The 26,706-nt window shown below is 42.4% G+C and overlaps 1 protein-coding gene across 1 annotated transcript; it reads left to right on the top strand.

Annotated features, from left to right (window-relative positions):
• Positions 1–9,617: 9,617 nt before the first annotated feature.
• LOC137915786 (target of Nesh-SH3-like) lies at positions 9,618–26,513 on the top strand. The gene is made up of 18 exons (XM_068758905.1): positions 9,618–9,894; positions 10,370–10,465; positions 14,624–14,779; positions 15,020–15,175; positions 16,064–16,297; positions 17,635–17,712; positions 18,107–18,295; positions 18,965–19,027; positions 21,290–21,355; positions 21,934–22,053; positions 22,309–22,398; positions 22,516–22,725; positions 23,034–23,139; positions 23,534–23,613; positions 24,231–24,260; positions 24,371–24,529; positions 25,268–25,390; positions 25,468–26,513. The coding sequence occupies exons 1-18, from the start codon at positions 9,618–9,620 to the stop codon at positions 25,581–25,583; spliced, it is 2,349 nt and encodes a 782-aa protein (XP_068615006.1). The 3' UTR covers positions 25,584–26,513.
• The last annotated feature ends 193 nt before the right edge of the window (positions 26,514–26,706 follow it).

The following is a 26,706-nucleotide window of genomic DNA, read 5'->3' as shown; positions in this document are numbered from 1 at the left end:
TTTCAATTGAGCATTTTCAAGAAATCATAAACCAGGGATCACATTCGGTTTCATACAGATTTTAGAATGCATCTCAACTTTGTTTTTAGAATCTGTAGAAGAAAGGACTGTTGTATATTTCAGAGCACAAACTGCGTCATCATACAAATGTGTTGAATCCAAAATGCAATTGTTTCCTTTCTTTCTATTACTTTTTATACATTATTTTGATACGTGATTGATGTTTGCATGGATTCATCTTTACTCTATATTTACAGTATCATCTATGTATTTGGAATTTAGATTATATTATTAAATCCCATGTCTTGTGTAATACTCGCATGAAAGGTACATACACTATGTGCTCTATTTAACATCGTGATTAACTTTGTGAGACACTTTTAGCCCTCTTTACCAGTGTGTCATGAAAGTGGTGACATTATCACCATCAAGAGTACAGATCACACTTGAATGCTTAATGGATTGATTGGTTTATCTACATTCTCCCCAGTGAGCCGTCAGAATATGAAAGTACGTATCAATGCCACGGGAGACACCATCGTGATGAAGTTTCTGCATCCCGATGCTGACACCAAACTTGAAGGCTACATTCTGGGCTATGGCAGCAGCTTGTTCTCCAAACAATTCATTCAGCTGCCTGAGAACGGAGAGCCATATGAAACGGAGATGGGTAAGAAAGTCTGTACATACATGCACCTATGAATATTGATCTTCTTAAAATGGCCAATTGAAAGATGACAAAATTAGTGGAAACTCATGACTATAAATTCCACTTCATTGTTATTTTGTGTTTAGATGCCGAGCCAAAATACCTTATTGCTGTCCGACCTATGCCAAACAATGAGGTGAAAAGGCAGTGCACAGGTAAATGAATGGTAAACGTGCCATTCAGACATGAAGCATGAGCAACAGTCAAGGTGGACATGGAGGTAAAACAACATGTTCACTTGTTCTCAGGCAAAGTGGAACTGCAGAAACCACTTCACTTGGTCATTGGGGCGGTAACGCCTACTTCTGTCCTCCTGTCCTGGGGGGCTCTGCTGAAAACCCCCTATGAAGGCAACATAATGAACGACTGTCTTGAGGATGGGTGAGTTCACTGGTTTATGATCCTGCATGCCACAGAATCTGGGTGTCAACTGTGAGATGGTCCAATGCTGATACTTTGAAATGCTTTCAAAAGTCTTTCACGCTCATATAACTTACTGAAAATTCTGCAATTAAGATCCTGCAAAATAAAGACACAGTATCTGAGACTTATTTGAACTTCTATAAACAAAACAAGCTAAATTACAATATGTAGTTGGGAGGATACTTAAATTCTTTGCTAATTTCAGATAAAGAGCTTGACTGTTTGGCTCTGGTGGAGGTATCCTCTGCTAAACGTCTACTGAGTCCATCCTGACTGCACATCTTGCAGGAAGATAAATTATGAATCATAACAGTAAAAGTCAAAACGAATCTCAAAACCATTGTTTGTTTTGCCTCCTCTTTTTGGCAGACACTACACTGTTCGTTATCGTGAAAAGAACAGGAAGTGGAATTACCAGACCTGTCCAACGAGTGACACGGTCATCGATAATCTGAAGCCAAACGGACTCTATGAGTTTGGTGTCCAGTCCAACACTAAGGAAGGTCCTGGAAAGTGGAGCAAATTGGTTACTCACAACATCAGCAGAGCAGACATAGATGGTAAGTTGGATGTCAAATGTTAAAATATCATACCCAATAAAACAGTTCTGCTTGTGCAATGGGCGACAGTGGCGCAGGTGATTGAGTGGCTTGTCCCATGATTGAGAGGTTGGCGGTTCGAATCCCTGTTCCCGCACATGTGCAAGCTGTCGTTGTGTCCTTGGGCAAGAAACTTCACCCACATTGTCTGTGTGAATGTAGTGAGCGAGTGAATGGTCAGGAGGGCCGATGGTGCAAATTAGCAGCCTCGTTTCTGTCAGTCTGCCCCAGGGCAGCTTTGGCTTGTAGTTTACCACCACCAAGTATGGGGTAAATGAATAATGCATGTAAAAGCGTCTTTGGGTGTCCAGAAAAGCACTAAATAAAACCAATGCATTATTATTATAATGATCATTGCAAATAAACAAAGTGTTGTTGATCAGAGTCAAAATAGATAGATGAGACGTATTTGTTTGCATGAACATGTTGTCGCAAATCGTTTCATGACTCAAGTTTAAATATGCTCAATGAAAGAGAGAGCCACTGTTTCCGACTAGCAAACACAAGGCTTTAATTATAACACGCATCTCTAGCCTTCAGAATGAACGGCTTTTCTTTGTTCTTGATCACCTCCACCATGGTTGTTAGGTTTGTTACCCATCTCCTGGATGATTTTTCAGACAGGGAAAGCAACAACTGCTGGATTGGTCCCCACAATTGGAACAACGGTTCATGGGCTAGGACTAGAAACTTGAATTTTTGAGTGAATCTCGACACATTTTTAATAACTTCCACTAACAATGTGAGATGGAGCGCATTGAACCGATTTGGCAGGGTTTGTCATCGGCTAAGCAGACCTGAGTAGGATGGTGAAAGTATGAGGTTTCAGCTGGAGTTTCCATGTAATTTTATGTGACAAGATAATAAAAGATGAGTATTCAAGGGATCATGATGGTTTCACCTGCAAATACTGTCATGTAAGGCCTGAAGAGATAAAATGAGACTTTATGAAGCCTCCTTCTCAACTGCAATGATTTCTTTCTCTGACTTTTATTTTGTGTCACATTTCTAGAGAAGACCATCAAAAAAATCTTTAAGTGTCCCAACAACCGTATGGTATGTATTTCGACATATATAAATGCAGAATATTTGTTTATAATAATGTAAATATTATATTAGGAATTTGTTGATAAAAATGTTAATGTGTTAATATGTAGAAACAGGCAGTCTTTTTGTGTAAGTATAAATATGCTTCCACACCATTACATTAGTATTTTTGGGAAGAGGGTACATAATGCAGTCCATGTTGCGGCCTTATGTGAGTGAGCTTGTGTAACTGTCAAGGTAGTTGCCTAAATTTCCATCCAACTGCTGAATGGAGACAGCAAAGCAGCAAAGACAGACCAAGCAAAAAGAGCAGTCTGTTAACTAACTAAATCTGAAACCAGAAAATAATAAGAAGAAAGGATTGAAATTGAGTGGCGAGTAGACGAGTGGCACTGATTTAGGACAGATTTTGTGGCGAATGCTGCTGCTTCACACTTCTGAAACATCACAACTGTTGAGAATCAGCATCACTTTCTTTTTCCAGAGACATTTGACTAACAAGATTTTAATCTGGGATTTAACAGATTTGACATGGAGTAGAGAGGATAAACGTTATGAAACAGAGAAAATGAGAAGAGTGTAGAGACCAATTACTAACGCTTCCACTTTTTGGTAAATATTTTAAAGACTAATTCCTTCTCATTGCCTTTTTGTTTTTCACATGTCAGAAACCATTATCACCTGGTCCACGCTCTTTACCCCCTCTGCCCCATCAAGGTAAGCTAAGCTGCACCAAATAAACATTAAATGTACATTTCAAAATATACTATGATTTATTGCTTTTTTAGAAAAGTATTTTTCAGGATTCCTTATTGATCCCTGCTGTAAGACTCAACACAGAGATTTTCCATTTATTGGTTTGGAAAGCATCTGTCCATGAGGACAGGGTTTGCACAAAATGTACGCACAAATCAGTAATTCTAATTGCTGGCTAGTGGGAGTGTAGTTATTGGTGACAAACCCACTGATAAGAAGATAATTATCAACCACTTCTTCTGTTCTGTTAAGACAACTGAATGAAATATCGAAATGTATGGGCCACTAACTCAACTAATTTAATGTTTTCACCAGGGCATAAAGCTCAGTGAAAAGCTCCATAACTTTTTATTTTTCAGGAATATGAGGACATCTTTTGTGTTACTCTTTTGACTTAAAACTCTCCTTCCTTGTCTTTGTCAGTTCACCTTAACAGGACCCAGGGCAGACTGCCCCTCTCCAAGACCATATCCCCAAAGACAACAGTTGGTAATGAATAATCTGACACTTCATATTTGCACCAGGGCATAAAGCTCAGTGAAAAGCTCCATAACTTTTTGTTTTTCAGGAATATGAGGACATCTTTTGTGTTACTCTTTTGACTTAAAACTCTCCTTCCTTGTCTTTGTCAGTTCACCTTAACAGGACCCAGGGCAGACTGCCCCTCTCCAAGACCATATCCCCAAAGACAACAGTTGGTAATGAATAATCTGACACTTAATGTTTTCACCAGGCTCAAAAAGCTTAGTGAAAAGCTCCAAAACCATTTTATACATTAAATAGGAACTAAAAAAGACACATCAGATGAAATTCATTCTGAGAACAAAGCCCACTGTGCTGTTGTGGAACGGGACTCTTTTCCAGAACACTTTGTTTTTCAGGACTATGAGAATCTCATGTGTTACTCTTTTGACTTATAATCTCTCCTCCTTTGTCCTCGTCAGTTCACCATAGCAAGACCCAGGGCAGATTGCCCCTCTCCAAAACCATATCCCCCAAAACAACCCACGGTAATGAATTTTCTGAAACTTGTTTTCACCAGGGAAAAAAGCTCAGTGAAAAGCTCCATAACTTCTTGTTTTTCAGGAATATGAGGACATCTTTTGTTTTACTCTTTTGACTTAAAACTCTCCTCCCTTGCCTTTTGCAGTTCACCATAACAAGACCCAGAGCAGACTGCCCCTTTCCAAGACCATATCCCCAAAGACAACAGTTGGTAATGAATTTTCTGACACTTCATATTTGCACCAGGGCAAAAGGCTCAGAGAAAAGCTCCATAACTTTTTGTTTTTCAGGAATACAAGGACATCTTTTGTGTTACTCTTTTAACTTAAAACTCTCCTCCCTTGTCTTTGTCAGTTCACCATAACAGGACCCAGGGCAGACTGCCCCTCTCCAAGACCATAGCCACAAAGACAACAGTTGGTAATGAATTTTCGGACACGTAATATTTTCACCACGGCAAAAGGCTCAGAGAAAAGCTCCATATCTTTTTGTTTTTTAGGAATATAAGGACATATTTTGTCTTACTCTTTTGACTTAAAACTCTCCTCCCTTGTCTTTGTCAGTTCATCATAGAAAGAACCAGGGCAGACTGCCCCTCTCCAAGACCATAGCCACAAAACCAACCCTTGGTAATGAATTTTCTGGCCGAAAGTTGAGTTCAGATGTAATCTGACTGCTTGTCCTAACATCTCTCTAACTGTTCTGCACATCTTAGCTATTTTGTTTACTGTATGCTTAACATTTATTTAGATTTTATAAGACATACTGTGACACATTCATCCAAGGTCTTTTAAATACATTATATTTCCCAGCTCCCACCACAGCTACTAGGCAGGAATCTATGTCGACAACTGGACCCACACCACCAACCACCGTCACCAATCAACCAATCGGTAAACAGTGAATCATTGTTCTTTAAAAACAACAACGTTGTGGCTCTCATTTTGGCTGTATGTAGTAATAAACTTGGCAGACTCCAGATGAGGAGTCAATGGTTTAAACTTTATAGCATCCTTTGTGATTAGATGCATGAACAAGAAACGCATGCCCTGACTGAGGGCAGTAGCTGTGGAACCAATGCCAGCTGTTTGGCCTATAATACAAGGTGGGTTGCCTTGGCTGCATGGCATTGTAGCTCAACACAAGGCTCGCTGGGATTGATGGTTTTTAGGTTCTGTTGTGTGTCAATAATTTTTACAGTGGATTATTTGCAAATTGACAAAAATGTACTTAATGTTAAGTGAAAATTCATATTCAAAGTGATGTGAATGTACTCAGGTCCTGTCCAGCCAGACAGTGTATTGTAGCCTTATCTCATCTGTGCAGAACTGTATTTCTGTATATTTAATGTGTCTGTTGTTTGAGGCATTTGCATTAAATGCATTGTAGGTAATTTGATGTCTGCATGACATAACTGCATGAACAAGGCATTCCTCTTTATTCAACAGGAACTAGAGCTGATGATTTATCTTGTATTGTACTTGATTTACACTGTCCTTCAGTTCCTCGTCCATTTTCCAACAATTGCCTTTTAATATATTTACAGCTGAACCTTATTTTATTGAGAAAAGCTTGAGTTTCATCATACAAAGACACTTTCTATATTCCTCTTATTATGACCCCACACATTTGTTTTTCGAAGCCTCTTTAACTTGAAATCAAAGAATGTTTTTGCATCCTTAAAATTCATTTAGCATTTTGCCCTGATTTATGAGCATTTGAATCTCCGCAAATTTTAAAATTACTTACTTAAAAATAAGATACATCTTTATTGTCTCCAGCGTGGATATTTGGGGTTGATAATTTACTAATGAAGATAGAATAAAAAAAACTCGGGCCTAATAAAGACAGAAACATTTTTTAGAGGGTGCAATTTATTGATTGTGTGTTTTTTTGGACTTTGATTAGCAGCTGCAGGAATTAACAGGAAGTATACACTGTAGTATTGGTGCCAGTTTCTATGGCCCACAGGTTGCTGAAGTTACCACTGTCATATCCTGCATTGATTGAGGCCCTGTATTAATTAGCTCAGTAGTACCTTTTCTTTGTTGGTTGGCTATTTCCAATTATTTAAATTGGAGGATTACCTCCACCACTGTGAAAAGGATGGCCATAAAGTTGAGGAGAGGTGCTAAAGTTCTGACATTTTTATGAATTACCGTAAATTCTTGTTGTTTACTCACTTTTTCCTTCTTTTTTTCTTACTCATTCTCTGTCACTGAAGTTAGAATCGTTTTAGAACAGTTCATCAGCATCCCACAGCAAGCCATCATTCAGTGAAAAATAAGCCTTAATTCTCAAAGAGGCACATCCAAAAGATTTGGATAGATGTTCACAGGCATTCCAAGCCGAGGTATCTGAATCTGTAGAGTGCAAATACTTTCAAATGATGTCTGCCTTTGGTATTAGAGCCCCTTATCCGATTAGACCAGGTAGTAGTTGTGTATTTTGTGCTTCAGGCTATAATTAGCTCTGAGTTTACAACCTAGCAGCTGTTGGTATTTTTGCTAATTTACATTTTGGCTGTTCTATTAATGCAGTTTTGTCTTGTTTCAACAATTTTTCGCAAAATTCACAGAAATTTTATTTTGGTTTATTTTGTAAGCCATTCGTAAATAATACAATATTTGTAACCACATATATATAAATGCTTTGAAATTATTTTACAGCACAGTTGTGGCTTCATGGCCATATTTTCTCTCTCCCACACAACCCAGGAGGAGGACATCTCTTCAGATCTATCTTGCCTCCTTTCTCAGAGGTCCCATTAGCTCCCAAGCTTCATCCTCTACCACACATTATAGCCACTGTGGTCCCCGTGCCCAACCCCCTCAAAAGGGTTGAGAAACATGGAAGGCCTCCTCTGAGTGAACCAAAACAAAAGCCCTCATCCCTACCTCATACACAACCTCAAACAAATCCCCATCTTAAATCACAGGCAAAAACCCAACCTCCGAAAGTTCAAACAGAGCCCAAGATGAAAAATGAGCTTCATTCACTACCTCGACCAAAACCTCTGTACACAACTCGAAAACCACAATCAACATCTCAACTCAAACGCCACAACATACTACAACAACAACAATCCAAACCAACATTCACTACTATACTCCAGACCGTCCCTCAGTCGCCATCTCAGGCCAATTTGCTGACCCAACCACGAACAGAGTCACAGTTAACATCCCAGTCCATGACCGATACACAGCCCCAACCACAATTAACGTCCAAACCCAAACTCCATGTCACACCTAAACCCCAAACAACATCTACTCCCTCGCTCCAGAAATCCCCTCAGCGAAAATCTCAACCAGTAACCGATACAAAACACCAACAACATCTAACATCAAAAGCCAAACCCCAGAACAAACCTAATCCACAGCCTCAATCAACATTTCAAACCCCATTACTCACCCAACCTCAAACACAATCAACAATCAAACCCAGAAAAACATCTACTCCCATACTCCAGACCCAACTGCAAACAACATCTCAGGTCATAGTCCAGACTCAAGGACCACCCCAAACACAATCAACCTCCAAACCCAAACACCAGATCCATCATCAACAACAACCCATAGAAACATATCCCCTTATACTCCCGACCCAAGCACAATCAACATCTCAGGCCATATTTCAGACTCAACCACAACCCCAAAGACAATCAACATTCAATATCAAACCCAAAATTCAACCTCAACAACAACAACAAACATCTCCTCCTATACTCCAGACTCAACCGCAACCAACATCTTGCACCATATTCCAGACTCAACCACAACCCCAGTACACCTCCAAACCCAAACACCAGATCGATTATCAACCACAAACCCTCCAAACATCTCCCCTTATGCTCCTGACCCAACCCCAGCCAAGGTATCAGACCATACTCCAGACTCAACCACAACCCCAAACACAATCACCATCCAAAGCCAAACACAGAATTCAACCTCAAACACAACCTCAACAAACATCTCCCCCTATACTCCTAACCCGACCCCGGTCAACATCTCGGGCCATATTCCAGACTCAATCAACACTCAAAATGCAATCAACCTCCAAACCCAAACCCCAGACCATTCATCAACCACAACCCTTCCAAACATCTCCTCCTTTACTCCCGACCCAACCCCAGCCAACATCTCAGGCCATATTCCAGACTCAACCACAATCAACATTCAAAGCCATACCTAAAATTCAACCTGAACCACAATCCTTCGAAACATCTCCCCCTCTACTCCCGACTGAAGCCCAGTCTCCGGTCATATTTCAGACTCAATCACAATCCCAAACACAATCAACCTCCAAACCCAAACCCCAGACCATTCATCAACCACAACCCCTAGAAACATCTCCTGTCATACTCAAGGTCCAACCGCAACCAACATCAAGGGTCATATTCCAGACTCAACCAACACTCCAAACACAATCAACCTCCAAACCCAAATCCAAGATCATTGATCAAGCACAACCCCAAGAAACATATCCCCCTATATTCCCAACCCAAGCACAGCCAACATCTCAGGCTATACTCCAGACTCATCCACAACCCCAAACACAATTACCATCCAAAGCCAAACCCAGAATTCAAGCTCAACCACAACCCCTCCAAACATCTCCACCTTTACTCCAGACCCAAACCCAGCCAACATCTCAGACGATACTCCAGACTCATCCACAACCCCAAACACAATCAACCTCCAAACCCAAACCCAAACCCCAGACCATTCATCAACCACAACCCCTAGAAACGTCTCCTCCCATACTCAAGGTCCAACCGCAACCAACATCACGGGTCATATTCCAGACTCCACCAACACTCCAAACACAATCAACGTCCAAACCCAAATCCAAGACCATTCATCAACCACATCCCCAACCACAATCAACATTCAAAGCCAAACCTAAAATTCAACTTCAACCACAATCCTTCGAAACATCTCCCCCTCTACTCCCGACTGAAGCCCAGTCTCTGGTCATATTTCAGACTCAATCACAACCCCAAACACAATCAACCTCCAAACCCAAACCCCAGACCATTCATCAAGCACAACCCCTAGAAACGTCTCCTCCCATACTCAATGTCCAACCGCAACCAACATCACCGGTCATATTCCAGACTCAACCAACACTCCAAACACAATCAACGTCCAAACCCAAATCCAGAATTCAACCTCAACCACGACCCCAACAAACATCTCCTACCATACTCAAGGTCCAACCGCAACCAACATCTCAGGCCATATTCCAGACTCAACCACAACCCCAACCACAATCAACATTCAAAGCCAAACCTAAAATTCAACCTCAACCACAATCCTTCGAAACATCTCCCCCTCTACTCCCGACTGAAGCCCAGTCTCCGGTCATATTTCAGACTCAATCACAACCCCAAACACAATCAACCTCCAAACCCAAACCCAAACCCAAACCCCAGACCATTCATCAACCACAACCCCTAGAAACGTCTCCTCCCATACTCAAGGTCCAACCGCAACCAACATCACGAGTCATATTCCAGACTCAACCAACACTCCAAACACAATCAACGTCCAAACCCAAATCCAAGACCATTCATCAACCACATCCCCAACCACAATCAACATTCAAAGCCAAACCTAAAATTCAACTTCAACCACAATCCTTCGAAACATCTCCCCCTCTACTCCCGACTGAAGCCCAGTCTCCGGTCATATTTCAGACTCAATCACAACCCCAAACACAATCAACCTCCAAACCCAAACCCCAGACCATTCATCAAGCACAACCCCTAGAAACGTCTCCTCCCATACTCAATGTCCAACCGCAACCAACATCACCGGTCATATTCCAGACTCAACCAACACTCCAAACACAATCAACGTCCAAACCCAAATCCAGAATTCAACCTCAACCACGACCCCAACAAACATCTCCTACCATACTCAAGGTCCAACCGCAACCAACATCTCAGGCCATATTCCAGACTCAACCACAACCCCAACCACAATCAACATTCAAAGCCAAACCTAAAATTCAACCTCAACCACAATCCTTCGAAACATCTCCCCCTCTACTCCCGACTGAAGCCCAGTCTCCGGTCATATTTCAGACTCAATCACAACCCCAAACACAATCAACCTCCAAACCCAAACCCCAGACCATTCATCAATCACAATCCCAAACACAATCAACCTCCAAACCCAAACCCCAGACCATTCATCAACCACAACCCCTAGAAACGTCTCCTCCCATACTCAAGGTCCGACCGCAACCAACATCACCGGTCATATTCCAGACTCAACCAAAACTCCAAACACAATCAACGTCCAAACCCAAATCCAAGACCATTCATCGACCACAACCCCTAGGAACATATCCCCCTATATTCCCGACCCAAGTACAGCCAACATCTCAGGCCATACTTCAGACTCATCCACAACCCCAAACACAATCACCATCCAAAGCCAAACCCAGAATTCAACCTCAACCACGACCCCTTGAAACATCTCCTCCCATACTCAAGGTCCAACCGCAACCAACATCACGGGTCATATTCCAGACTCAACCAACACTCCAAACACAATCAACCTCCAAACCCACACTCAAACCCCAGACCATTCATCAACCACAACCCATTGAAACATCTTCTCCTATATTCCCGACCCAAGCACAGCCAACACCTCAGGCCATATTTCAGACTCAACCACAATCCCAAACACAATCAACTTCCAAACCCAAACTCAAACCCCAGACCATTCATCAACCACAACCCCAAGAAACATCTCCTCCCATACTCAAGGTCCAACCGCAACCAACATCACGGGTCATATCCCAGACTCAACCAACACTCCAAACACAATCAACCTCCAAACCCAAATCCAAGATCATTCATCAAGCACAACCCCAAGAAACATATCCCCCTCTACTCCCGACTAAAGCCCAGTCTCCGGTCATATTTCAGACTCAATCACAACCCCAAACACAATCAACCTCCAAAGCCAAACCCCAGACCATTCATCAATCACAACCCCAAACACAATCAACCTCCAAACCCAAACCCCAGACCATTCATCAACCACAACCCCTAGAAACGTCTCCTCCCATACTCAAGGTCCGACCGCAACCAACATCACCGGTCATATTCCAGACTCAACCAACACTCCAAACACAATCAACGTCCAAACCGAAATCCAAGACCATTCATCAACCACAACCCCTAGGAACATATCCCCCTATATTCCCGACCCAAGTACAGCCAACATCTCAGGCCATACTTCAGACTCATCCACAACCGCAAACACAATCACCATCCAAAGCCAAACCCAGAATTCAACCTCAACCACGACCCCTTGAAACATCTCCTCCCATACTCAAGGTCCAACCGCAACCAACATCACGGGTCATATTCCAGACTCAACCAACACTCCAAACACAATCAACCTCCAAACCCACACTCAAACCCCAGACCATTCATCAACCACAACCCATTGAAACATCTTCTCCTATATTCCCGACCCAAGCACAGCCAACATCTCAGGCCATATTTCAGACTCAACCACAATCCCAAACACAATCAACCTCCAAACCCAAACCCCAGACCATTCATCAACCACAACCCCTAGAAACGTCTCCTCCCATACTCAAGGTCCGACCGCAACCAACATCACCGGTCATATTCCAGACTCAACCAACACTCCAAACACAATCAACGTCCAAACCCAAATCCAAGACCATTCATCAACCACAACCCCTAGGAACATATCCCCCTATATTCCCGACCCAAGTACAGCCAACATCTCAGGCCATACTTCAGACTCATCCACAACCCCAAACACAATCACCATCCAAAGCCAAACCCAGAATTCAACCTCAACCACGACCCCTTGAAACATCTCCTCCCATACTCAAGGTCCAACCGCAACCAACATCACGGGTCATATTCCAGACTCAACCAACACTCCAAACACAATCAACCTCCAAACCCACACTCAAACCCCAGACCATTCATCAACCACAACCCATTGAAACATCTTCTCCTATATTCCCGACCCAAGCACAGCCAACACCTCAGGCCATATTTCAGACTCAACCACAATCCCAAACACAATCAACTTCCAAACCCAAACTCAAACCCCAGACCATTCATCAACCACAACCCCAAGAAACATCTCCTCCCATACTCAAGGTCCAACCGCAACCAACATCACGGGTCATATCCCAGACTCAACCAACACTCCAAACACAATCAACCTCCAAACCCAAATCCAAGATCATTCATCAAGCACAACCCCAAGAAACATATCCCCCTCTACTCCCGACTAAAGCCCAGTCTCCGGTCATATTTCAGACTCAATCACAACCCCAAACACAATCAACCTCCAAAGCCAAACCCCAGACCATTCATCAATCACAACCCCAAACACAATCAACCTCCAAACCCAAACCCCAGACCATTCATCAACCACAACCCCTAGAAACGTCTCCTCCCATACTCAAGGTCCGACCGCAACCAACATCACCGGTCATATTCCAGACTCAACCAACACTCCAAACACAATCAACGTCCAAACCGAAATCCAAGACCATTCATCAACCACAACCCCTAGGAACATATCCCCCTATATTCCCGACCCAAGTACAGCCAACATCTCAGGCCATACTTCAGACTCATCCACAACCGCAAACACAATCACCATCCAAAGCCAAACCCAGAATTCAACCTCAACCACGACCCCTTGAAACATCTCCTCCCATACTCAAGGTCCAACCGCAACCAACATCACGGGTCATATTCCAGACTCAACCAACACTCCAAACACAAGCAACCTCCAAACCCAAATCCAGAATTCAACCTCAACCACAACCCCAACAAACATCTCCTCCCATACTTCCGACCCGACCCCGGCCAACATCTCAGGCCATAATTCAGACTCAACCACAATCCCAAACACAATCAACCTCCAAACCCACACTCAAACCCCAGATCATTCATCAACCACAACCCCTAGAAACATCTCCTGCCATACTCAAGGTCCAACCGCAACCAACATCACAGGTCATATTCCAGACTCAACCAACACTCCAAACACAAGCAACCTCCAAACCCAAATCCAGAATTCAACCTCAACCACGACCCCAACAAACATCTCCTCCCATACTTCCGACCCGACCCCGGCCAACATCTCAGGCCATAATTCAGACTCAACCACAATCCCAAACACAATCAACCTCCAAACCCACACTCAAACCCCAGATCATTCATCAACCACAACCCCTAGAAACATCTCCTGCCATACTCAAGGTCCAACCGCAACCAACATCACAGGTCATATTCCAGACTCAACCAACACTCCAAACACAAGCAACCTCCAAACCCAAATCCAGAATTCAACCTCAACCACGATCCCAACAAACATCTCCTCCCATACTTCCGACCCGACCCCGGCCAACATCTCAGGCCATATTTCAGACTCAACCACAATCCCAAACACAATCAACTTCAAAACCCACACTCAAACCCCAGACCATTCATCAGCCACAACCCATAGAAACATCTCCTCCTATATTCCCGACCCAAGCACAGCCAACATATCAGGCCATATTTCAGACTCAACCACAATCCCAAACACAATCAACTTCCAAACCCAAACTCAAACCCCAGACCATTCATCAACCACAACCCCTAGAAACATCTCCTCCCATACTCAAGGTCCAACCGCAACCAACATCACGGGTCATATTCCAGACTCAACAACAATCTCAACCACAATCAACCTCCAAACAAAAACCCCAGATCATTCATCAACCACAACCCCTAGAAACATCTCCTCCCCTACTCAAGGTCCAACCGCAACCAACATCACGGGTCATATTCCAGACTCAACCAACACTCCAAACACAATCAACCTCCAAACCCAAATCCAAGATCATTCATCAAGCACAACCCCAAGAAACATATCCCCCTATATTCCCGACCCAAGAACAGCCAACATCTCAGGTCATATTTCAGACTCAACCACAATCTCAAACACAATCAACCTCCAAACAAAACCCCCAGATCATTCATCAACCACAACCCCTAGAAACAACTCCTGCCATACTCAAGGTCCAACCGCAACCAACATCTCAGGTCATATTTCAGACTCATCCACAATCTCAAACACAATCAACCTCCAAACAAAAACCCCAGATCATTTATCAACCACAACCCCTAGAAACAACTCCTGCCATACTCAAGGTCCAACCGCAACCAACATCTCAGGTCATATTTCAGACTCAACCACAATCTCAAACACAATCAACCTCCAAACAAAAACCCCAGATCATTTATCAACCACAACCCCTAGAAACATCTCCTCCTATATTCCCGACCCAAGCACAGCCAACATCTCAGACCATATTTCAGACTCAACCACAATCCCAAACACAATCAACCTCCAAACCCAAACCCCAGACCATTCATCAATCACAACCCCTAGAAACATCTCCTGCCATACTCAAGGTCCAACCGCAACCAACATCACAGGTCATATTCCAGACTCAACCAACACTCCAAACACAATCAACCTCCAAACCCAAATCCAGGATTCAACCTCAACCACGACCCCAACAAACATCTCCTCCCATACTCCCGACCCGACCCCGGCTAACATCTCAGGCCATATTTCACACTCAACCACAATCCCAAACACGATCAACCTCCAAACCCACACTCAAACCCCAGACCATTCATCAACCACAACCCATAGAAATATCTCCTCCTATATTCCCGACCCAAGCACAGCCAACATCTCAGGCCATATTTCAGACTCAACCACAATCCCAAACACAATCAACTTCCAAACCCAAACTCAAACCCCAGACCATTCATCAACCACAACCCCTAGAAACATCTCCTTCCATTATCAAGGTCCAACCGCCACCAACATCACGGGTCACATTCCAGACTCAACCACAATCTCAAACTCAATCAACCTCCAAACCAAAACCCCAGATCATTCATCAACCACAACCCATAGAAACATCTCCTCCTATACTCCCGACCCAAGCACAGCCAACATCTCAGGCCATATTTCAGACTCAACCACAACTCCAACCACGGTCAACATCCACAGCTAAACCCAAGATGCAACCACAACCCCTAGAAACATCTCACATACTCCAAACACAACATCAGCCGACATCTCAGGCCATATTCCAGACTCAGCCAATACACCAAACACAATCAACCTCCAAACCCCAGACCAGTAATCAACCACAACCCCTAGAAACATCTCCCCCTATACTACCGACCCAAGCACAGCCAACATCACAGGCCATATTCCAGACTCAACCACTCCCCAAACCACAATCAATATCGAAATCCACACTCCGGATCCAACCACATCAACCACATCTTCATCAGACATCTCCTCCTATACTCCAGACTCAACCCCAACAATTTCATGCCATATGCACAGCTCATTCAGAACCCCAACCACAAGCAACATCCAAACCCAAAGCCATATTTGCAACTCAACCACAACACCTACAAACATCTTCCCATAAACTCCTGACCCAAACACCAACATCTCAAACCATAACTCCAACTCAACCACATCCCCAACCACAATCAACATCCAAAGCCAAACCCCAAATGCAACCCCAACCACAACAAACATATTCTCCCATACAATACCAACACCAACCATCATCTCGGCCCCTATTCCAGACTCAATTACAATCCCAAAAAACATCTCCTCCTACTCTCCAGACCCAACCCCAGCCAACATCTCAGGCCGTATTCTGGACTCAGTCACAATCCCAACCACAATCAACATCCCAACCAAAACCCCAGAACCAACCTCATTCCCCGCCCCAACCAAAATTAATATCCCAGCCCACTGCAAAATCAAAAACCCAAGAAAAAGTAACATCCCAGAATATACCACCTGCACAACCTCAACATCAACTACCCTCACACCACATATCTCATGTGTCTTCTACACAACCTCATCCCCAACCAACGCAGCCTATTCCCTACATTCAACCAATATTTCAGCCCTTAACACAGACCCAACCTCACTTACAGTCTAGACCAAAGCCAAATCTTAAATTACAACCCCAAACCACAGCACAGGTTAACACTGAAGCACAGCATCAGCTATTAAATCAAACACAACCACCTCCACTCAGGGTTCAGATCCATCCCAAAACTCAACCACAATCTACAACTAAGCCAGAAACCCAAACCAAAGCGCAACTAAAAATAAGACAAGATTATCAACGAAGCACCGAGCAGCAGTCCCAACCAAAACCTAAACAAAAGAAAATAAATTCCAAGCCGAGACCAAAGATCCAACCCAAGACTAAATTGCTACCACAAACAAAAGAACAGACAAAGCCACAAAAGAAAAAGCCCAAATCTAAAACAAGGAACCAAGAAAAATCTGAACCAAATATTCAGCCTTTGACCCAGACCCCACCTGTAACTTATTCTCAAACCAGTCCCCCAAGACCTTCACAAAAGTCTCAGTCACTTGAACCTCTATCCAAGTTAAGCCCTGCATCAAGGCCCCAACCACATCCTCAACCTGGGCTTCAATTTCGGGCTCAGACCAGGACCCATGATCCCAACAAGGTCACCCCAAGGCATTCTGTCCCCACGGGTAAAGACCCTACTTTTTGCCATCTGCAATCCACACAATTAAGTTTTAAGACCTTGTCTAAAATGACATTTTAAAAAGGGGCATATTGGTAGAAATGTTGCTGTATTTGCATTTAGTTTTAAAGGAAAACATTTTAAAACCAGATATGTTATATTATCCGATTTATGTCATAAATAAATACCAGCGATTTTCAGATAACCTTGACACATTGTTAAAAACCCTTCCTTGCCATAGATGGTATATTCGTCTCCTCAAACTCACGATTAAATCTTATTTAAATATGTACATGTTCTTTAAAATTGCTGGTAGCATTTTTAGTTATATGTAAAAGTTTACAATTTGTAACTGCACTGGTTTTAAATACTTCTTATATTTGAGCAAATAAGGGTAGAATATGCCCCTTTTAAAAGTCAAAAATATATTCAGATATATTATATTTTAGATAAATAGTGAGTTTTCTTTCACACAGCTCCTAGTCCACCAGAAGAGGGCAAGCCTCTACCAAGACCTGCTTTGGCTACAGAGAAGGCTGGTAGTTACAAGCATGGTAAAAACCATGTCAAGTTTGTCCCATTAACATCTGTGCTTTCATTAAGCCACATGGAACACAGCGCTTGCAGTTGTACTTCAAGCCATTGGACAATGTCACTGCTTCCCCATCTCCATCTCCATCCTACCACCCTACACGACCCACCCCTTCATTATCCCTGCCTCTATGTGTGCTTCCATTTTCAGCCAAGCCAAGCACACCCACCTCACCCTTGTCCTCTCACAATGAGAAAAGCCTGGCTAGCTTTTGATAACATTTATGCCTCTGTCATTTCATTCATTGTCCACTCTTTTCCATTCTTTCACAATAGTGTGCTCTCACTTATGTCATCTAGGCAAAGCCAATAAGTGGATTATCCCTAACCTCACCAATTGCCTCTCTGCTCATTTAGGTACTGGAGTCGTCAAATCATCCGTCGCTGAAGTTCCTCGTTCTCCCATCAGCTCATCAGTTCCTCCAGTTGGAAGAAACTCTACGCTGTCTCACTCCCGCATTACCCCCCATTCCACTCGTAACACTGTCCGAACGTTGTCTCCATCCAAGACATTATCCACTTCTCTCACCTCCAACACACCTGGGGGTAATGGACTACTCACTTTCCTACCTCTAATTCCTTCTTCCACCCTGGGCTCTCACCTTCAAGCAGCTACCTCAGGCTGTCCTGTCCTGTCAGCACTCTCTCATGCTGTCTTCAGCAGCCATGCAACGACAGAACACAAACATTATTCATGTTACAATGCGTACAGTCTTGGTTGCATGGGGCTTCCGCCTTCACTTGCTTAATATTCTGCTACAGTTCCTCTTACATTCCATATGTTTTCCATGCTCTGCCACATTTACTTAGTGTGTATGTCACAGTTTTACCATGGGTCTCTGAGGTCAGGATCATTAACATGATGGTGGAAAGGTGGAAAGTCTATGGCACTGGCCAGGACAAGCCACATTTGAAACCAACCACGCCAAGGCAAGCGCAGTTCTACAGCTGCCCCCAATCTTGCTCTCTTTTCCTTTCTTTCTCTTTAACACTTCCGTTATCAAACACACTTGTGCGCTCCCCAGAGAGACACAGAAGAATAGAGAATGGAAAATATCAAATGAGAGAATGTATGTTATAAAGACATTTCAATATTGTTTTTTGTATCCAGAGCATTTGGATCGCGAACAAACCAACAAGTTCTTCTTTGGTGATAGTATAATGACCATAGTGGCATAAAACATTTTTTAATAGACCCCTTTCTCCCTCCAACAGCTGATGGGGTGAACCACAAAGGCAATGCTCTTCCTAAACCAGTGTGGTCCAAAGAGAAACCTGGTAAGGACAAACAAAAGGATTATTGCCTTTCAGCATTCCTTGACTAATTTAAAGGCACTGTTATGTCTTGAGTGACACCGTCACACTGATCTGTGCTTTTGTCACAATCCTTGCACGTTTATTGCTTTTTAACCTGTTTGCAAGTGTGACATTTTGTGTCTAGTCATTTTCTGTGTGCAATGCATGTAGTCCCAGTCGGTTAATTGGCTATGCCAGACTGTTTGCATCTCTGTGCTTACCTTATTTAGTCTACAGTACATATGGACCACTTTGAATTAGTTTGAGAACAGCCCTTGCCTGCTTCTTGTAAAAGGTGAGTGCGGTTTGCTTTTTCTTTTGTCAGTCACTTTGTTTATATCTTATATATATATCCGGGTAGATTCAGATAATCTATACATGTCTGGACTGCAGATGCATTAATGGTGAAGTTGTGAAGGGAGATTGTGCTTCAGTCCCATGTCACAGCTGTCGTGTGTTATTTCTGGAAGCTTTGCTAGTTTCAGAGGTCTTCAAGAAGACACAAGACTCCCAGAAAGCAACTCTATATAACAAATTCATTTTACCTGCCACCTTACACACACATCCAAAAACAAAGCTGTTCATAATTCTACATATATACAGTATATATATAATTTCTACACTCTATGGAGATTACGGAGACACTTTGCACCGTGTCCATCCATGATATTCAATGTGTGTTGCAACAACTCCAGTGATGTGAGACGCTGATAAGTATTTCAGTGGGAATATATTTCTGAACTGAATGCATTTTGATTGCACACATTTATGTGTTCTCACCCCAAAGACCAAGTTCTCTGACAGAAACCAGCTCTCACACAACTGGCTGCTGTTTAACATCACAGATCTGAGTCTTGGGCCTCTGGCACCATCTGACACCGGACTTCTGTTTGAGGGGGTTGTTTAGTGTATGGCAAGAAACCAAACGCACCCTCTATAGAAACTTTAGAAGCAAATCCAGTTGAGATGACATGCTCTGCATCGTAGGCATGTTGTTGACATGAAAATAGTCACATCGTGTCACATTACAACACAACGGCCCTGCTTTAATTTCCGACCCATTTAATCATGACATCACACTTCTGAGCTGCCAGTCCATCATGTCATGCACCCAGTGTCTTGTGCATTTGTGAATATTAAAACTGACATTTAAATTACTGAATCGTCATGTTATGCAGCTTTATGCATGAACATATGTTTGCAATTAGCTTTCAGTTATAGCATGTGTGAGTCAGAGGCAATCTAGGGATGGATTCTCAGTATTAATCAGTGAGACTTGTTGGCAGATGTTTTGGTTTGTCTTGACAGCCTCAATTCTTTTCTCTTGGGAGATCTGTGATTTATACCGACCAAGAAAAGGTCAGCCCCAGGAATAAACAAGAGAATTTTGTTTTGGCATTTTGGTCTTAGTGATTGGAGAATTACAGAATATTGTCAATAGAATGACCATTAATGAATCTCTGTGATAAGGACTTTATTAATGGTGATAGGAGTGGATGTTCTGGGAGTAAATCACAACAGTTTAAAGAGATTATCTCTGCAGTTATGATATGAAACATGCAAAGGCCACTTTAGTGTGTCAAACCTCCAACAGCATCAAGGATTTGGGAAGTTTACCCGTATGCCTTTTTAACCTTAAGTTGGGACGGAATCCTTGCGTTAAGAAATCTTAGTTTGGCAGCAAACATTTTTTTTATCTTTCGATCCAGTTCAATAAAGCTAAATAATTGACATCTTGGTCTGATCATTAATATTTTTGATACTTTTCTCTGCAGCGACATTGGCAGTCATTATCACAACAAACAATTGTTTTATTGATGGAATGTAGTCAAGATTATGCAGAACGTATTTGCTGTTACTTTTCTATTTATTGATGAAAGATTCAGGTCCCAGAGGAATATTTACCCCACGAGTTCATGGTTTCATGGTTATTAAACTACTGACATGGCTTTCATTAGTCCCAGAACATGATGTTCCTTTGTTGCAACACTTCACAAGGCCTCTTTACATCATTGCACATGCATGTTCAATGATGTTCAGCTTTTAAATTATTTATTGGTTGTTGTTTTATGCTACATTTTGTGTAATCACTGTTCATTACAGTCATCTTCCCTCTTAAAGTCTCTCTTCTTTGGATTCATAAACGTTGTTTCGTCATTATTACCTTATTTATGACCCAGCATTGTCTCCCATGCTGTGCTGACCACCTGTCAATGGATTCGTGTTTCCATCAATTCCCTGCAGTTCTTCATCCTGCTGTTCCTGCCAACAACAGACGCAACCTGGTGGAGAAGCACAGCAGTGGCCATGGTGAGGGCAACAGTGATGGCCATACTGATATTTGAACACAGCGGCACCTTATAAGCAATAGAATCTTGCACATAAAACAAGCTTGACTTTAGGTTTGTTTACTGGATCCACATGAAGCAATGTTTTTTTTTTATTGTAGTTCCCCAGAACATTTTTTCCACAGGGCCAAGTCTCAGCTGCAAAGCTTCTGCACACAGCATTACAGTTTGGGAACTACTGTCTTATCTGCAAACACAGAAGTACTTTGATTTCCCATATAAAGCATGCAATTAATTATAGAGTTTACTTGAGGCTAACAGAAGTCATCCTTGTGTTACGGTTTTTTGCAGCCCAGTAACCTTAATAATTGTGTGAGTACATGGTTCTGAGCACCCTTAGTGGCAGCAGATGTATTATTGCAGACCTACTCCCCTGTTAAAGAGCTGAAGAAATATTCCAAGTAACAAGCGGCACGGAAAAGGCCTCCGTGTCACTCCGGTGAAGATGGCCAGAACAAATGTCTCACAACTGTTTATGCGTGTGAGTCAGTCACAGAGGGTGAGGAACTGATCGTTCTTCCTCCCACTCTCTGTCCTCAGATAAACTCACGGACATGAAAGAGGGCAATGAGTCCATCTTGAAGCCATTCGCTCTGGTCACAGCCAAGCCAAAGCAAGAGCGCCAGCAGAAGACAACCACCCCAGCCCCAACAGTAAACAGTACGAGTGACCCAACCTTTCATGCATTTTAGGAGGAACGTTATGTCTGAAATGGTCAAGGTGCTGAGAATAAACCTTCTGTCATGCCCCAAATGAGAAATTGAGATTTGATTGATTTGATGGTAATGAGGAGATATTGGTGATGCAGCTTGCGGGATGGAAGGATGGAAGTCGTCCGACAGGTGCTTGGTCAGAGTCAGCGAGCAGAGACTTCATCAAACTCGCTCCACCTGCTTTCTCTTGCTTCCTTTTCAGGCAGCCGTTTTGACATCGGTGAAAACTCCTCCATATTCCAGCCCTTGCCCACATCAGACATAGACATCATGGGCAAGAAGCGCTTTGTAGGTAAGAGTTCATCAGGTTTTCATCTCCATTAAAGGCTTAAATCCTCATGGAAAACAGCAGATCTCTGGCAACATGCAACAAATGAACGACTGCTGCTTTCACTGTTCCCTTCTCCAGCGCCGCATGTGATCTACAAGACGGATAAAAAGCCAGACGAGCCGTGCTCTATCACCTCTTCCCTCTCTTATTTTCCTGAAGAGGAAGGCAATGATCTGCACGTCACCAGTCCTCCTCGCATACCTCCCTCCAACGTCACCGTGGTTACCGTGGAGGGATGCTCCTCCTTTGTCATTATTGACTGGGAGAAATCTGACAATGAAACTAAAGGTATGGCACATGAATAAAACATTTGACAGTTTCAGACTGTGGCATAAATAGATACAGATATAATCCACTTAACCATGCTGTGTCCATTCATGACAGCAAGTTGTTCAGATAGGAATCCAAGCCATATCATGCTGGGATGCGTCAGCAGCCTTTCCTTTTCACACTTCAAGTTTTCACATTAACGACAGCAGAGTTGAAATATGGATTAAAGTTATTAGATGGACGCTGACATCTAATCTCGTTGTATATCCACTATGCAATGACAATAAAGGCTCTCTATTCTATTTCTATCCTGGCTCCTTTTTCAGAATACGACGTTGTATCCACCGCCAAAGGACCGAATGGAAAGGAGGTGTCTGTCGTGACGACCAACCAGACACACACAGCAGTAGAGAATCTCAAGCCAGAGAGCAGGTCTGTGATGCAGACATTAGGAGAAACGTGAAAATGGAGCATGCTGTCTCGACATTTACACATGACTGGGGATTGTCAAGACAGATTCATTTATTTATTTTGATATCACAAATTGCATGTTTTCTACATTTTCTGCATTCTTCATTGGTTAAGAAGAAACTTAATTACTTTTGGGTTTGTTTGTTTTTTACGTACGGAACAAAACAAAGCTACACAGCAGATGAGGAAGTCTGGGTGGAGAGGTTCATTGGTGATTTATTTATTTTTAATTAGATTTGTTAGGATTAAAGCCAATATTATTGATCCCAGTTCTGAAGATAAGAGAAATTTAGACTGAAAATACCTCAAAGCATTCAAGATATCTTTCACTCCCATGTCTTCTGTTTAATTTCAGTTATGAATTCCAAGTAACACCAAAGAATGAGCTGGGAACTGGACCCTCCAGTGATCCTGTGTCTTTTAACACAGAATCAGGCAAGGCTTGAAAACCATTTACTCTTCTAATGTCTGAACACTGACGTGTTTGCTCTGACTGAAGAGGGTAATTTGTTGCATGGTGTTACCACTGTGTGTTGCTAATGATCAGGACGTGAACACGACTGCTTTGTATCTCAGAAGGAGGTCTATTAATCGGCTGTCTAATGATTTCAACACGGGTCTGACTGATTAACACTCGAGGGGCTCTTCATCTCACCAGATGTCCTCTGAGGCTCATTTTTTAAATTTTTATTACTGGCGTATCATCCACCTGGCAAGCGGAGTTCTCTGAACAAACCCCAATTTCACCCTTCATTAAGTGCAGCTGGGATAGACTCCAGCCCCCGCAACCCTACACAGGATAAACATTTGCAGAATAGGAATGAATGAATGAATGAATGAAGGAATGAATGGTACCCCTGAGCAAATGTCTTAAACTCGGTGATGACACCATGGGGAGAGGCTTTACTAACAACTTGTCCTCCTGTTCTTTCTCCTGCTCCTGTTGCCACTAAACATTGCAGATACACTGTAAAAATGAGCTCTGATATATGAATGTGTTTATTTTGGATGATTTGCTGTTGATAATTTTCACTCCAACTTTCTCCATGTAGCGGATCCACGAGTCAGTGAAGAAATTTCAGGTGAATATATGTATATATTTAGTATGTTCCAGCAAAATCAAGATTTTTTTAAATAGAAAATTAACAGCCATTTAATTAATACAAAAATACTTTTAATATATTCTTGATAGGCAAAGCTGCCATCTGGAGTCAGTTCCCATTCCAGCCTGATGCCTACTCCGAATGCAACGGAAGGATGTTTATAAAGAGAACATGGTACAGAAAGTTTGTGGGAATCCAGCTCTGCAACTCCCTGAGATACCAGATCTACCTGAGTGACTCTCTAAATGGTAATTGCAGACTGAGCTCGAGGGGCATTCAGAGCATGCAGAACTCTGCCAAGGCCAATAGTGCGTTCTTCTCTGATATGCAAGTAGACCGCTGCGTTGGAAAATGTCCAGAAACAGCCCTATGAGAATTACATCAAAAATATATTTTAGAACAACCTCTTACTTAATGAGCCAATAGAAATATCTGCAAAGAATGCGTGTGATTCATGGGTGATGATCTCTCTCTTGTCTCCTTCATTTATTTTAAACTATTATTAATTTAGAATAGAGGAACGACTAGTGGGTAAATACGTGGCCATTCATGAATTACCACTCATTATAGTTTTAAGATGCACAGGCGATACACACATGTCCCATCGGGTGACATGAAAGTCCTTCCACAACAGCGCTGACACACATTTCAGGGACAGGAAGTCAGGAGCTTATAGGACTTATATGGCCAAATATAAACGAGAAAAACAAAAATACATTCCACTGCTATAAACACTGTAAAAACAGTTTTATTGTAGGACCGATCTTTTTATTTAGGTGTTCCTATGATTATCAGTAATGGTGTTAGAGTTTCATTCAAAGACTTGGATTCCTGAGGGAAGACTGCCGGAAGTCTTTTTATGCTACATGACTGATGTGCTAGTTGTCTTCTGTCAAACTGAATAATGTAATATCAGTGCGAGCTCTCTGATTGATGATGAATTTGGATTTTATTTCACATCCCTTCTGCTTTCATTTTCTCTGTAGGAAAGTTCCACAACATTGGAGATCTGTCAGGGTACGGGGAGGACCACTGTCAGTTTGTGGACTCCCATCTGGATGGTCGGACTGGCATCCAAATGCCTGTGGAAGACTTACCGAGCAGGCCAGGTACTTTGGGTATCCGCCATCATTAGCCTGTAGTTGTGTTGCTTGTTCTTCATGTTCCTGATGCTCCTTCACAACAGGCTTTTACAGAGCGATGAGACAAGAACCTGTCAGCTTTGGAGAGATTGGAGGGACAACCCGTATTCCGTACGTAGGTTGGTATGAGTGTGGAAAATCCATTCCTGGGAAGTGGTAAGACCCCACAAGGCTGTCCAGGAAGGAGGAGTTCCTCTGACCCGGGGAAGGAGAAGATGCTTGACTTTGTCTGGTGGAGGGTGGGCCTTTCTTCCATGTTACCATGGATACTGTAGGTGGAGTCTGTCTGTTTCAACACTGCCAACTCTTCCAGATATGAACCGGAACAGGACTAAAAGTTGGGTGCATTTGTAACTTAGATCTTCTTTTTTGTATTCATCACAAACAGACAAGGAATGCAGAAGAGAAATAAAATGCTGAATATAAAGTAATCATGAAGAAAATGTTGGGAAGCTGGCTCCCAAGGTGTAATAACTTGTATGATATTATTTATCAAAGGGATTCTTGCCGACTATTCTGATTGTGCTCTGCCTTTTGAGACGAGAAAGAACAAATTGTTCTTCATGCTTGCATGTTGGTGGGCGCACAGTGGCCAGTGTACAGAAAGCGGCTCATGTCATTGTACATTTGGATTATATAAAACACAAGTACACACAGACATGCAGAATTGACCTTCTGCTGGCCTTAAGGGATCATTAGCAGTTGCGGTTTGCACAGTATTAAACTTCATATTTGTATATGGTGTAAAAGACAACTTGTGAACCAAGGATCACAGCGTTTCATATATTTTGGGATAATGGATTTAAGTTTTAGCCTGATTGGAAGGCAGCCAAAGCTCGATCGCAAAGTTTCTGTGGGGTCATTTGTAAACAAAGGATTTATGTATTTGTCGTGCTTGTGCAACTTTAATTTATATTTAATAAAAAAAACTATATATGCACATTTCTAAACTCCAGCATCCATGAGGAAATTGAATACGCAAATATTGTCTTTGTTTAGATTTCCCAGAAAATGTACATAAAAGCTATAAATCAGAGAAATATGAAATGTGTTTTTCACATCTGCCAGGATTGTGGATGTTTTTGATGTACCAGGTACGTTTTCAGAAATAAAATGTATATTTGTTTACTGATCTTATTTTCAAATAGACTTCATGAGCAAGTTTGAATTGCTCCTTAATCCCTTTCTTCCAAAGATGATTCACGTTAACATATCTATCGCTACGGAAAATATGAAAGAGTGATTTAACTTGGTCTGAAAATCTGGAAGCAGCAAATCGAACT

The sequence above is a fragment of the Brachionichthys hirsutus genome, unplaced genomic scaffold, assembly GCF_040956055.1.
Source record: "Brachionichthys hirsutus isolate HB-005 unplaced genomic scaffold, CSIRO-AGI_Bhir_v1 contig_1098, whole genome shotgun sequence".
In the NCBI taxonomy this organism is placed as follows: domain Eukaryota; kingdom Metazoa; phylum Chordata; class Actinopteri; order Lophiiformes; family Brachionichthyidae; genus Brachionichthys; species Brachionichthys hirsutus.
This window is presented reverse-complemented; position numbering and strand designations above follow the sequence as displayed.